Here is a 14,010-nt window from a genome sequence, read left to right as displayed (position 1 = left end):
TAGACCAAGAAATATTTAATCTCTCTTTATAAATTCATTAATTGAAAAGATTAATATTTCACATGATGATTATATGCGACTCGATCTTAATCCTAAGTGAGTTATGAACTCCTGCCGGTGAGTGCAGGTGAGTGCTTGTCCTTTAATTTACATGGGTTCAATGGCTTTTTTTAGCCAATTCAATATGCCTACTATTTTGGGACTTACCAAATAGGCTTTTTTTTAGCGGACTGAATATGCCTACTATTTTGGGGACTTACCAAATATGGAGTTTTTGATCTTTAATAAGTCATAAAGTACTTTTGTGGGAACATAATATCATGGGATGAAATTCACTCATTTCCATATAAAGGAAGTAGATGAGTTGTTCTCTGATTTTGGGACTTGAACAATGGGGCCCCACCCTCTCAGGCCTGAGGGACTTGGTTTATGATTGGATCATAGACAAATTGTTCACTAGAGAATTAGTGGTACTTAAGATGAAAGATGTAATTACAGGGTTAAAACGGATTTTTGACCCAACTGTAATTATGAACAATTTGTGAAGATCGACTTATGATTATATCAATGGACATAACTTGTCCTACAGTGCATAAGAGTGCAACTCTAGGTCTATAGTGGAGTGACCTATAGAATGGAAATTGATTAATTAAAGAGTTTAATTAATTAATTTTGTATTAGAGCTTATAATCTATAGGTCCATAAAGTCCCCTTGCTAGCATAGTCAATAAATTTGGAGGGTTCAAATTGATAGGAGAAAATAAATTTAATTTGAAATGTCAAATTAATATTTAATATATTAAATATATTAAATAAATAGATAAAATATATTTAATATGAAGGTTCAAATTAATATTTAATATATTAGATATGTTAAATATAAAGGAAGAAAAATATATTAATTTGAAGGGTTCAAATTAATATTTAATATATTAGATATATTTAAGAAAAAATATATTTATTGTATTTGATACACTTAAATATTAAATCAATTAATGTATTTTGATACATTAAATAAAAATATATTTAAAATTTGAATGAGATTCAAATTAGTTAAATCTAATAAGATATCTTATAATATCTAAATATGATTTGTATAAGGTATAATATCCTAATATATTAAATATGCAAATATATTATTTAGCAAATATTCTCTGAAAGTCCCTATAAATAGGATCCTCTCGTTAAGTCAAAGATATATCAATCTGTTCGAGTTCTTTAGATAATGAAATTACATCTCTATCGAATTCTCGAAACTCTTTCTCCAATTCCTTTGAGATTTTCTTTCAAGAGGCTCCCACAAACCTTTACTTTGTGTTTTGAGTCATTGCAAGGAAGATCTCGGGAATGTTGAAAAGCTTTTACATGGTTGGAATGAGTTCTTACTCTTCTATTTATTGCTTTGTTTTAATTCTTGATAAAAAATCAAAATGGTTCCCAATGTTTCCACTACGTGGATGAAGAGTTCATTCCCTTCGGGATAAACTTTTGAGGACAAAAGTTCCTAAGTAGGGAGAATTGTAATACCTAAATTTTTAGATAAATAAATAAAAAATAAATAAAATAACACCGTAGGGGCAAAAGGGTTTGGGCTCTATGAAGAAAGAGAAAGAGAAAAAAAAAAAAGAGGGAGAAAGGAGAAGAAATTAGGGTTTGGAAGAGAGGAAGAGTAGAGAAGACAAATTGCCATTGGAAATCGAATCCAAGGCAAGAAACTTTGAAGCAATACTTCTCTCGGTGCTGGAAAAAAAGTTTAGGTGGTGGATCCACTCATTTCGGCAAAAAAAATCTGAGAACGGACAAAGTAAGGTTCCGAACTTCTTGTTTCGATTTTATCTAGATCTGAGGAGTTTCTTGAGCGTTAAATCTGGAGTTTTTGGGGTATGTAAAGTTTCTGGAAGAAAATCGGAGTTTAGAGAAAACGCGATTTTCGGTAATAACTAGTGTTTTTTCTCCAAATTCGAACTCAAATAATAAGACGTGTGATTACCAAAAAAAAAATATAAGAAAAATATATTGTAGAAATAGAATATGAGATCTACAATATTCTTGAAGAGAACTTGTTGATTCGGATTATGGATTGGAAGATATAAAAATCAAAAGAAAATGAATCGAAAACGCCAAACTCACATTTCTGGAAAAAACGCAGGAGGAGAGAGGAGGCATCGAAGCCACGTGTCGGTTGGCGTACGGAGGAGTGCGGCAGGATCGACGAGCAACACGTGGCGACTGCGGGCTGGAGAAGCGCATCAGGCACGCGCAACCGGGTCGGCCTGAGTTCGAACCACGCGAACCGAACCGATCCGACTGCTGGCCGGAGACTGCATAGGAAGTCGCGCATAGAAAGCCGCTCGTAGTACACCCTTCAGAGGGCATCAACGCGTGTGTAGGCACGTGAATGACCATTTTCCCTTCGTTCGACCCCCGTTTGCTTAATGTTTGCCCCGATTTCAACTCTGATCTCATTTTTATGTGAATTAGGACCTATCAAGGAAATTCCAGAATTGTTGGAACCTTTTCCAGCAAATAATTCAAGTTTGGGAAGGCACGCGTCAACCAAGTAAATAGCCATTTGGATTTCCACGAGCAGTACTTGTAGGAACCGCTAGGAACAAGCATGCATGCTACCACCCATAAACCTAGCTAGCCGGACCTAGCATATTAGTATGGAAACTGCGAAAATTAAATGATTGGAAAGCTAGATATGAAATTTTTATTAAATCTGTTTTGATTGAGATTCTATAAATTATGTATGTATGAGGAGGATGGGAAACTTGTGAAATCTGCGCTCCGGGTAAAGATGGACGTTATCTTCCTGAGCATGTTTGTTAATATTGCATGAACTATTGTGTGTGAACTCCTATGCATGATGATTGCTTGTGTTATCTTTCTTGTTGAATAGGAAGGAATTATGAGCGTAGATTTGGGTGCTTGTGACTAAGTAGGTTAGACGAGATCCTAGATTGGGAGACCTCTAGAATACCGTGCATTTAGACCCATGAAACAATTACCAGTGGATCTAGAGCCCAAAATTCGAAACCTGATAGATTTGTGAGACCTTGCACGAGAATCCTAGAGATGCATGAATCCAAGTCTAAGTCACCAAGTTCCACCTTAGAAAGAATAGTAGATCACCATGGTAACTATAGGTAGCCCGCTAGAGTTGAGCACTGTGGATAGTGTCATCAGAACCTCCACTTCCCTCTCTGCTCCGATACCGTACCGTCGAGACAGAGCTTCGGTATGGATATCGTTGAGCTTGGCAGATCTTGATAGGGAAGTGTGACAAGTGCCCAGACCTAGTGGTGATAGCTAAGGGGTCTTCTGAACAGGACTCCTGGGTCGTAGAAACCCGTCCCTGAGCAGGGGACTTGGAGCCACGTAGGATGACTTAGTAGCTGACCAGTGTCACGGTCCTAACTTCTTGACCGTGCGGCGTCATGATCTATACACGTTCACGACTAGCCTTAAGGGGAATTAAGCCCCATATGTATTTTTCGCCCCGGCTTTGTGGCTTCGTTAGACCTTAGGCGAGGTTTGTCTTCGCCAATCAAACATCGCTTGTGCAGAATCCAAGCTTGTTCAACCACATACGCCGCCTGTGCGTGTATGTTCAATCGTCTGGGACACATCCGACTTGCCTCTACGCTAGATCAACTCATTCGGCTCGACCTTTCCTCTACTCGGGCCAAGGTTTCTCAATATAACGTCGCATCTCATCTTGTCATCTTGATCCCCATCGATAGGGTCCATATGTCTTGACGCCATCTCGAGTCTCGGGATGTCGTCGGCCATCATAACTCATTTGGTCATGCCATCGAGAATGGGCCCGCGTGTCGTTCACCTCATCGGAACTTCCCGAGCATCCATCCATCCGGGTTCTATCGAGGCATAGGCCCTCCCGTGCCCATGCCGAATCATTTACGGATACCTTACCAGATAGCGGGTGTATGTAGCAACCTCCAACATGCGGGCTAGGGCGCAATACCGACACACTCGTGTCGTCCGGTACTGTCCTTCAAAACCCCATTTCAAAGGAAGTCGCCTGAGACACTCGTCTCGGCAAGCTCGCCCACACTGTGATACACGTATGTGCCACAGGGTAGCTCACTTAGGCCACAGGGCCCAGTGGTGGTGGAGAGCTAACACCATGGTACCCCTATAGTACATTTTGAGCCATTTTCATTCTACCAGGTGTAGACATGATTTTAGTGAGGTGTCATACGGTGTCGTGCATTGTCCGTCCAATGTTCGATTGACACAAAACTTGGCGAGCATTCATCTTTCATATGGACGGACTTAACTCTCGAACCGCATGCCCAAATTCCTTCCAAAACCCCGACTTTTGAGGTAAAGGCCCGGGGCCCTACCTAGCCCTTCAACAAGCCTATCTTGTCCTTCATGTCTATGCTGATGTCTCTGTTATGCTTATGTCTCAACATGTCTTCAATACCCACTTTTGTGGTGGTGTGTTGGATGAAGCATCGTATGTTGGCCCGCATATGGCCGGATGGGGCGTCTCTTGAGGGACGCCCCTTTGCTTGTCATGGCGTGAGGGTCACAACCTACTCTCTTCATACTATGGTTGTGACATTCTCCTCCACTTAACTTAGTCATCATGCTCGATGACTTACTCGAGTCACAATCATATTGTAGATTGTGACATTCTCCCCCACTTAATTTCGTCATCATCCTCGATGACTTTCTCGGGCGCATTCGCCCCACCTATGGTGAAATTCTCCCCCACTCAATCTCGGCATCGTCCCGATGATGATCCAACTCTTTATCTATTGGAGACTCGACTCGCTGGATTTGGTTGTGCTTCAGAAAAGTATACTATTGTTGAGCACCTGACGATCTTTTGTCATAATACTCTTCTTGCTGACGTCTTGTGCCAACTTAGGACAAGTTCGAGTGGATGCTTCTGACTTCTCTTTTTGTCAGATGGCACCACGGTCTGACTCTTGACTTGGTCAGTTGTTGGGTGAACTTGCCTCACTTTGGCTTGTTCCTTTATCTACAACTATCCCCCTTCGGACCTATTTCTATTGTTCGCCCATCTTGGACTCGGCCACCGAGACTCGCAACGTAGACGTGACTCTTTAGCGTTTGCCATAGTTGTGGGTGAGGTAAACTCTCTTTGCAGGCACTCCCCAGCCGACTATGGACTTAGAAGGGCACTTTTGCCCTATTGTGGCCAACTTGGCCCCAGTGTGTGTATCCTCTGTGGATCACATAAACTAGTGCACCCCTCGGGGTGGGGCTCGCAAGCCCAGTCGCGACACTCTTTGGTCGTGACCACTTCTCCTGTGAACTAGTGCACCCCTCGGGGTAGGGATCGCAAACCCATCCGCAACACTCTTTGGAAGCAACCACTCCTCCTATTGAGCAAAGTCAAACTCTTTGACAGTCTCTTCAGTTGTTGGCTCTGTCTTTCGGCCAACTCTTTGTACTTTTCCACCTTCGTGTGACTATTGTTGTACTTGAACTTCTAGCTTGATGCTCACTTCTCGAGCGAATATTGGTCTTGACATCTGTTTGTGGAGTCATCCACCCTAGGCACAACGTGGTGGCTCAAGGAATACACGTGTGCTCGTATGTCTGAATACCTTTACGGGGTGAGAGACTTATTGATGTTGCTCTCCCCCGCTCGAACTCAACTGCCTCTTTGCCGCAAGGTTGTCCCCCCCATAAGGACTTACATTGTGTACAACTTTTGTACTTGGCCGACGCTTGTCTTTTCTCGACTCTCGGCTTCTCTGCTTGCAACCACTGTCACTATTCCTCTAATGTGAATGGTTCTTTGGAAGGCACCGTCATGGTGCTTTCTGTTTCATCTGTCTTTTCTTACTTCGGAACTGCAAGTTCTTGTCAGGTGAGCTTAGTTTTGCTTGGTGAGTAGATCTCCCCATATTGAGGTGTCGACACACGACACTAATGAACCTCAGTAGTCTTGGCTTCAACCCCCAACTAATTATAATTCTGACCGGCAACTATCCTGCTTATTTCGGCACTCTTGACACATTTGTAAGGTCTTCGATCAACTCTTGGGTTCATTTCACTTGACTGTCTTGCCCGACTAGACACACAAAGTGTGGCTCTGATACCAACTGTCACGGTCCTAACTTCTTGACCGTGTGGCGTCGTGATCTATACACGCTCACGACTAGCCTTAAGGGGAATTAAGCCCCATATGTATTTTTCGCCCCGGCTTTGTGGCTTCGTCGGACCTTAGGCGAGGTTTGTCTTCGCCAATCGAACATCCCTTGTGCAGAATCCAAGATTGTTCAACCACATACGCCGCCTGTGCGTGTATGTTCTATCGTCTGCGACACATCCGACTTGCCTCCACGCTAGGCCAACTCATTCGGCTCAACCTTGCCTCTACTCGGGCCCAGGTCTCTCAATATAACATCGCATCTCATCTTGTCATCTCGATCCCCATCAATAGGGTCCATATGTCTTGACGCCATCCCGAGTCTCAGGATGTCGTCGGCCATCATAACTCATTCGGTCATGCCATCGAGAATGGGCCCGCGTGTCGTTCACCTCATCGGAACTTCCCAAATATCCATCCATCCGGGTTTTATCGAGGCATAGACCCTCCCGTGCCCATGTCGAGTCATTTACGGATACTGTACTGGATAGCGGGTGTATGTAGCAACCTCCAACACGCGGGCTAGGGCACAATACCAGCACACTCGTGTCGTCCGGTATTGTCCTTCAAAAACCTATTTCAAACGAAGTCGCCCGAGACACTCGTCTCGGCACGCTCGCTCACACTGTGACACACGTATGTGCCATAGGGTAGATCACTTAGGCCACAGGGCCCAGGGGTGGTGGAGAGCTAACACCATGGTACCCAATATAGTATATTTTGAGCCATTTTCATTCTACCAAGTGTAGACATGGTTTTGGTGAGGTGTCATACGGTGTCGCGCATGGTCCGTCCAATGTCCGATTGACACCAAACTTGGCGAGCATTCATATTTCATATGGACGGACTTAACTCCCGAACCGCATGCCCAAATTCCTTCCAAAACTCCGACTTTTGAGGTTAAGGCCTGAGGCCCTACCCGGCCCTTCAACAAGCCTATCTTGTCCTTCATGTCTATGCTGAAGTCTCTGTTATGCTTATGTCTCAACATTTCTTCAATACCCACTTTGCGTGGTGGTGTGTTGGATGATGCACGTCCTCCTCGATCGCATCATGGCATTCTTCTATGTTGGCCCGCATATGGCCGGATGGGGCGTCTCTTGAGGGACGCCCCTTTGCTTGTCATGGCGTGAGGGTTACAACCTACTCTCTTCATACTATGGTTGTGACAACCGACATACAAGGGGTCACACCCATAATTTAGTGGATGTATGGTCCCGTGTGAGGGTTGTCAGCTAACCTCCACGGATGATGTTCAGAGAGAGTAACGTATTCAGATCCAGTCATACGATCCCCTCAGATTTACTTATGAGGTCGCGCCTCGCCTCAGGACACTGATCATTCTATTGCATAAGATGGGCAAGTCTCCTAAGATACAGAAAAGAGAGTTGTAGCGTGATTAGCACTCACTAGAACCCAGAAATAAGACCGTGGATACTTATTAAGATAAGGAATGGAAAAGAGCCTACAAGTAGGTTGCTTACTGAGTATATTTTTATACTCACCCCTTTCTCCCCTTTTTTTTTTCAGGTACCAGTCGATACGGGGAGGTGTTCAAGAGTTGCACTGTCACAGAGGGGTGTCATTCCGAAGCGTCAGTCCCTTGTCGGTCTTTCGTATTTCATTTTATATTAGTAATTCCTTTTGTAATAATTTGAAACAAATCTTTTCTCTATTTTGTTTTAATTAAATGATATTTTTATCTTTTATTTTACTTTTCTTTGCTTTTATTTTCTTTTTGTTTGTTTAGATTTCGTCTTTTTAGTCACGATTCGATTTTTTCAAACCCTCGAAAATCGGGTCGAGACAAGAATCCAATCCCCACAAAAACAAATGGAGAATTTCACGAAAATGGAGACCAAAAAGACTTCCTGTCCCTACATTACTTCGTAAACATCTTTAAGTAATGTGAATGTTACATTAGTATACGACTCCCCAATCATCTAATATAGGAAGGTATAGATGATTATTAGAGAGTGAAGTATGTAAGATCAATTTCAATAAGCATGTACCAAGTTGAGTCCAAGGAGGCCAAATATGTATCCATAATCATTGATGTGACAACATTGAGGAGCCATTATTGAAAATCGTTCCCAACCCCACGGGCCTAATAATGTCTCGAGGATCTCATTTCGTTGCCTACCCGAGTCTTTACAACTATATTAAGCACACTCCACTTGAAGAATATCATCCAAAAACTTCAAAGTTTGCTAAGAGCAGCGGGAACATCAGATTCACTTTGTTGCTAAGCTCACGCCCAACACTAAAGTTACACCAAAGTATACTCAAATGTAACTCGTTATAGCTAAATAAACAAATATCTATCGAAAGTAGGCTTAATTTGGAGCTCTTAATGGCATCATAGTCAGGAGTCACTTCCAATAGCAATAAACAAATAACTTATTTCAATTTATCTCATTAAAATGAAACTTTTTTATTTTTTATTTTTAAATTAAACTGCAAGCCTATACTATAGATGAGAGCCAACCGTTGGAATCCGGTTTGTCCAAAGAAGGACCGGCTCGGTTGGACCGGATTGATCCTCGGCCCTAATTTTGGCCAATGTTATAATCTCACTCTCAGGTTTAGGGTTTTGCAGGTTAAAGCGTTTTCTCTGTCTCTCCCTCGCTCAAGATTGCAGTTTTTGGAATTTATTCGTCGTGCTGTGGAAGGGGGAATCTCAGAGGCGGATAGTCAGAGATGTTGGACATCAATTTGTTCAGGGAAGAGAAGGGCAACAATCCTGAAATCATTCGCGAGTCTCAACGCCGCCGATTTGCCAGCGTTGAACTCGTTGATGAAGTAATTAAGCTTGACAAGGAATGGCGTCAACGTAATCCCCTCAATCTTTTCCATCGCTTTCATTTCTACCGTTATTTGTTACTTTTTCTTATTTTTCTTTTTGGAATTCGATTTTGTTTAGGCCAATTTGAGCTTGAGAATCTCAGGAAGGAGTTCAATAAGATTAACAAGCAAATTGCTCAGCTCAGAATAGTAACGCATCTATCTTTTTTCTTCAAAGCTATTTGTGCTTTCTTTTCTGCGGGTTTAGATTCCACATCTAATCTTCTCTATATTGGTTGCATGACAAATTAGATTTGGAACTAGCATTAATTTGAAAGTCTAGGACATTGTCAGTTTCCGATTTGGGGATTTAATACGTTCCATTATTTACTTTGAAAATTTTGGGAATGAAGGCTGGTGAGGATGCGTCGGAGAAGATTAAAGACACTGAAGAAAACAAAAAGTTGTCTGCAGAGAAAGACGTTGAAGCTAAGGACGTGTTAAAACAGTTGAATTCAAAATTGGAAATAATTGGAAACCTTGTGCACGATTCCGTTCCCGTCAGCAATGATGAGGTGTGGTATTTGGGATATCTGCCTTTGTTCTATTCTTAGTAGCGCCATCCTTTTTTTTTTTTTTTTTTTTTTTTGTTTAAATTTTTAATATTGTACTTAGCGACATTTTGTAGGCTAATAATGCTGTAATCAGATCGTGGGGTGAGAAACTGGTAAAACCAAAACTAAAGAATCATGTTGATCTTGTTGAGCTTCTTGGAATTGCAGATAGCAAAAAAGGTATTGAAATTTACAGGCTTCTATGAATACAAGATTCAGCCTTTTATGTCTTCTATTAATTTTTCTGTGGCATTAGGTGTTTGATCTTATGGTCTTCATTCAAATCTATATTAACTGAAATCTCAGAGTAACAAGAGTCATATGCTATCTGCATTATATATGTTTCAAGTTAACCATCTAGTCTGACAAGCTTTAGATTTAGGATGTTGGTTCAGCTGTAATCCTTTTCCAGAACATTTGTTTCTTCATACTTCGTGGAATCTTTTGTTTGCCCCCTCTTGTTTTCCCTTCTCCATATCCATATGAAATTTCTTTTATTTTCTCTTTTGTTGGGTCACTTATTTAATAAAGAACAAGGAGATGTTATTTTGCCGACTATTAGAGCCTTTTTTGGGACATTATAATCAAATGGAACAACCACACTTTCAATGAAATTTATCTCTTTTGATAGTTTCAGAGATACGGTTCTTATACATGCTCTAAGTTGGTTTTATTTTTACTCTGGTTACAAATTACAGATTGAATAGACAGAATTATCTTTTAGTTAATTGGAAGGATTTTATGTAGCTTTTTTCAGCTCTAGATGTTCACTTTTATGCTAATTCCAACTTGATGGAAATATGTAGGTTCTGAAATAGCAGGTGGTAGAGGCTACTACCTCAAAGGAGATGGTGTGCGTTTGAACCAAGCTTTGATCAATTATGGCCTCGACTTTTTAGAGAAAAGGGGTTACACAGCAATGCAGACTCCTTTCTTCATGAGAAAAGATATCATGGCTAGATGTGCTCAACTAGCACAATTTGATGAAGAACTTTATAAAGTCTGTTATTACCCTCATCTTGTTTCCATGGAATTTTAAGGAATTTTAAATTCTAATGAATTTGAAATGAATCCCTTATTTCTTGAAATTAAATCTTGATTTAAAATCCTGTTTCTCAAGAATTTTAACACGAAGGATTTTACAGGATTTCAATGTCAATTGCCAATTATGAATTTTCTTTTTCATTTTATTAACACTTGAACAAACGAATTCAAATTCATTTCAAATCATTCTCATATTAAACCACAACAATTTTAAAATCATTTCTAGTTTCTCATATCATGTGATATAAAATCATTTCTTATATGTTTTTTTTTATTCCAAACATAACCATACTGATTTCCTTCTTTGGTAGTACAGTGTTTAACTGTATTTCAGAACAAATTAGCAGTACAGTTTTTTGCTTTGTTGGCCTGTGAAAACGTGACAAAATGTGACTGAATTAATTGATGTTAATTAGGTTACTGGTGAGGGGGATGATAAGTATCTAATTGCCACTGCTGAACAACCAATTTGTTCATATCATCTTGAAGATTGGATTCATCCTTCCCAGTTGCCTATAAGGTTCTTACGTCTCATTGAAAGCCTGTCCACCCTCTGACACCGTAAGAATGCATTTTTTTAAAAAATAAAATTTACCATTGTTTATGATCTACACAGATATGCTGGGTATTCAACTTGCTTCCGCAAAGAAGCGGGTTCCCATGGTCGAGATACTCTTGGAATTTTCCGAGTCCACCAATTCGAGAAAATAGAGCAATTTTGTGTCACCAGCCCAAATGGCAATGATTCGTGGGACATGCATGAAGAGATGATTAAGAATTCTGAGGACTTCTACAAGACGGTATCTAACTTCTATTCCTTATGTTAGTGATTTCTTTTTTACATAATTACAATTTCCATGTTTGCAAGCTGGTTTATTTGGCTATTTTGTGAAACATTTGCTTAAACGAGAAATATTGTTATTTTTAGAGGAGTCGAGAGATCTTAGGAAGAGGTTAGTTATATATTCTGTCTGATGTGAAATCCAATGTTTTGGCAGTTAAATCTCCCATACCAAGTTGTGGCTATAGTTTCTGGTGCATTAAATGATGCGGCTGCCAAGAAATACGATCTGGAAGCATGGTTTCCTGCATCCCATACTTACAGGGAGTTAGTATCCTGTTCAAATTGCACTGATTATCAGTCCAGAAGATTAGAGACCCGATTTGGTCAGAAAAAGGTTAGTTCATTTCTTACTTCTAAATTATTGGAGGGTTTATTTCTGTCATTAAAATTAAACCCGGTGGTACTAACGTTTTAATAGGCTTCTAATAGGGAGGAATTGATTCTTATAGCTAATTACGTCTGTGACTATGATTCTTTTTGTTCGGTTTTTTTAATGCTTTTGTACATTCAGTTTCCCATTTTTACAAAGTATATGATTCTGACATTCTTGCAAGTTGAGTTTAGTATTGAATTTTCAGGTCCTGCGTCCATTCTTTGTGTTTCATCAAGTTTTTTATTGTTTTAAAAAGTTAAAAGGAGTTTAAACATTTGACTTGTCTCTTTTAGTCCTTATATCTTCAAAAGATTCTGATATGCCCTTTGAGTTTTTAATTCTGTATTTAATAACTCTCTATAACTTTAATGCCTATGCCACACAGTAACTGTTCTGATTTAAGTTTTAATGCTGAGGCCACACAATATCTAAACCAGCCTAAAATCAACTCGCCACTAAACACTTAGATATTACAGTCAACGTGCCTCATATGCACGAAATTGACTGTTTTAACATCAGTGACCTATTAGTGATCCATTAGACACAAAATGAGAGTAACTTGGTAGAGAAAACTATTAGAAACCTTTTCAATTACAAGAATTAGATAGATCCAACCTTGGAAGTTGAGGGATTAACGATGAACATTGTAAAAGCACATAGACGACAGACAACATTGAGATCTCTTAAAAGTATACAAACTACATGGATGCAATCTTACGAGTGCAAGGAAGAAACCAATAATCTTTCTTTTCCTTTCCAATATTTGCAGAGCAACGAGCAGACAAAGCAATATGTGCACATGCTGAATTCCACGCTCACAGCAACAGAAAGGACTTTGTGCTGCATTCTTGAGAACTACCAGAAAGAAGATGGGGTGGAAATACCAGAAGTTCTACAACCATTTATGGGTGGAAAAACTTTTATGCCCTTCAAGGCGAAACCAACAACAAGCGATGCCAAAGGGAAGAAATCGAAGGCCTGATTGCATAATTTTCTTCTCTCCCATTTGATTTATAAAATTTCTGACTCAAGGAAAGGATATATTACTCACAGTATTGTTGGAACTTCAAATTATCTTTTTGGTGGGTATGAAGTTATCACGACACTAGTAACAGATGGCTGTTCTTATTTATATGCTTCAATTGTGGGTACTCTCTCTATAAAAGAGTTAGATTGAATTTTCTGATTTAGAGAAGCTTGGCATTCGTTTCTGAGATTGACTTGGGTTCTTAATTGATTTTATTTAGACTGAAACGAGTGTTTTCGAAGCTAATTTGAGAGCGAATATGTTCGGATTCTAAACCAATTTTCTTGGGCTTTTGCAGGGCTGCCAATCGTTTTCATCAACCCTGTCAAGCAAGCCCAAAGCTGACCCCAATAATGAAATTCATGGACCACTCCAACTTGGTCTGGAAACTCTTATTTAGAAAATTCAGATTGTTAGGTTTGAGATGAGATATTGCCATTGAACGCTGTTTTGGTATAATTTATAGCTATCATTTTTATAATCGTTAGATGCATGGGGAGCGTTTTCAATAGTTTTCTGGGGAAAAAACTGAAGTCAACAAGAAAGAAGAGATTGATTTATGCATGTTTACCATCATTTTGGAGTTTATGTTCTTTGGCAAATCTGATTATTGTTAGTTTGATTTAATTTCCCTTCTGTATTGAATTTGAGTTCACTCGCCCCATTTTCATGAACCACATCACCAACCAAAAAGGTAGACAAATCGATTCATCGCCATGGCCATGCCACAAGAAGCTTGACATAGATGAGTGGAGATTCAAACTTTTGGACATTGCCCCATTTATTTGTATGCTTATGTTTTAGACGACTTTAGATTAAATTACAAATTTAGTTTCTAAACATTAGTCTAATAAGACTTTTATTCGATTTTTTTAACACTCATGGACCCAAGCTTTTCTTAGGCACACTTTAGCAAGGATGACGGATTTTTTCACTTTGCAGCTTCGTACGGGTAACTATTTTAGTTGTATTAGGGTTTAGAGTTGAATAAAAAATAAAAGAATATAAATGTTTATTATGAAATTTCGAACTAATTAGAAGAACCAAATTGAAATTAATTCAAACTCTTAAATAATAATGAACATTACCATTCTTTTCACAAACATAAATAAATAAATAAAAGCCCATTAAATATGGCCTCCGACATTCTCTTGTATCTCCTATGAA

At 39.6% G+C, this 14,010-nt stretch overlaps 1 protein-coding gene across 1 annotated transcript; it reads left to right on the top strand.

Moving 5' to 3' along the window:
• Positions 1-8,740: 8,740 nt before the first annotated feature.
• On the top strand, positions 8,741-13,032 carry LOC111468610 (serine--tRNA ligase). The gene is made up of 9 exons (XM_023113877.1): positions 8,741-8,990; positions 9,081-9,151; positions 9,355-9,516; positions 9,630-9,735; positions 10,362-10,555; positions 11,016-11,119; positions 11,216-11,399; positions 11,598-11,777; positions 12,586-13,032. The coding sequence occupies exons 1-9, from the start codon at positions 8,858-8,860 to the stop codon at positions 12,796-12,798; spliced, it is 1,347 nt and encodes a 448-aa protein (XP_022969645.1). The 5' UTR covers positions 8,741-8,857; the 3' UTR covers positions 12,799-13,032.
• Positions 13,033-14,010: the final 978 nt, after the last annotated feature.

Source organism: Cucurbita maxima, unplaced genomic scaffold (assembly GCF_002738345.1).
Source record: "Cucurbita maxima cultivar Rimu unplaced genomic scaffold, Cmax_1.0 Cma_Scf00002, whole genome shotgun sequence".
NCBI lineage: Eukaryota > Viridiplantae > Streptophyta > Magnoliopsida > Cucurbitales > Cucurbitaceae > Cucurbita > Cucurbita maxima.
This window is presented reverse-complemented; position numbering and strand designations above follow the sequence as displayed.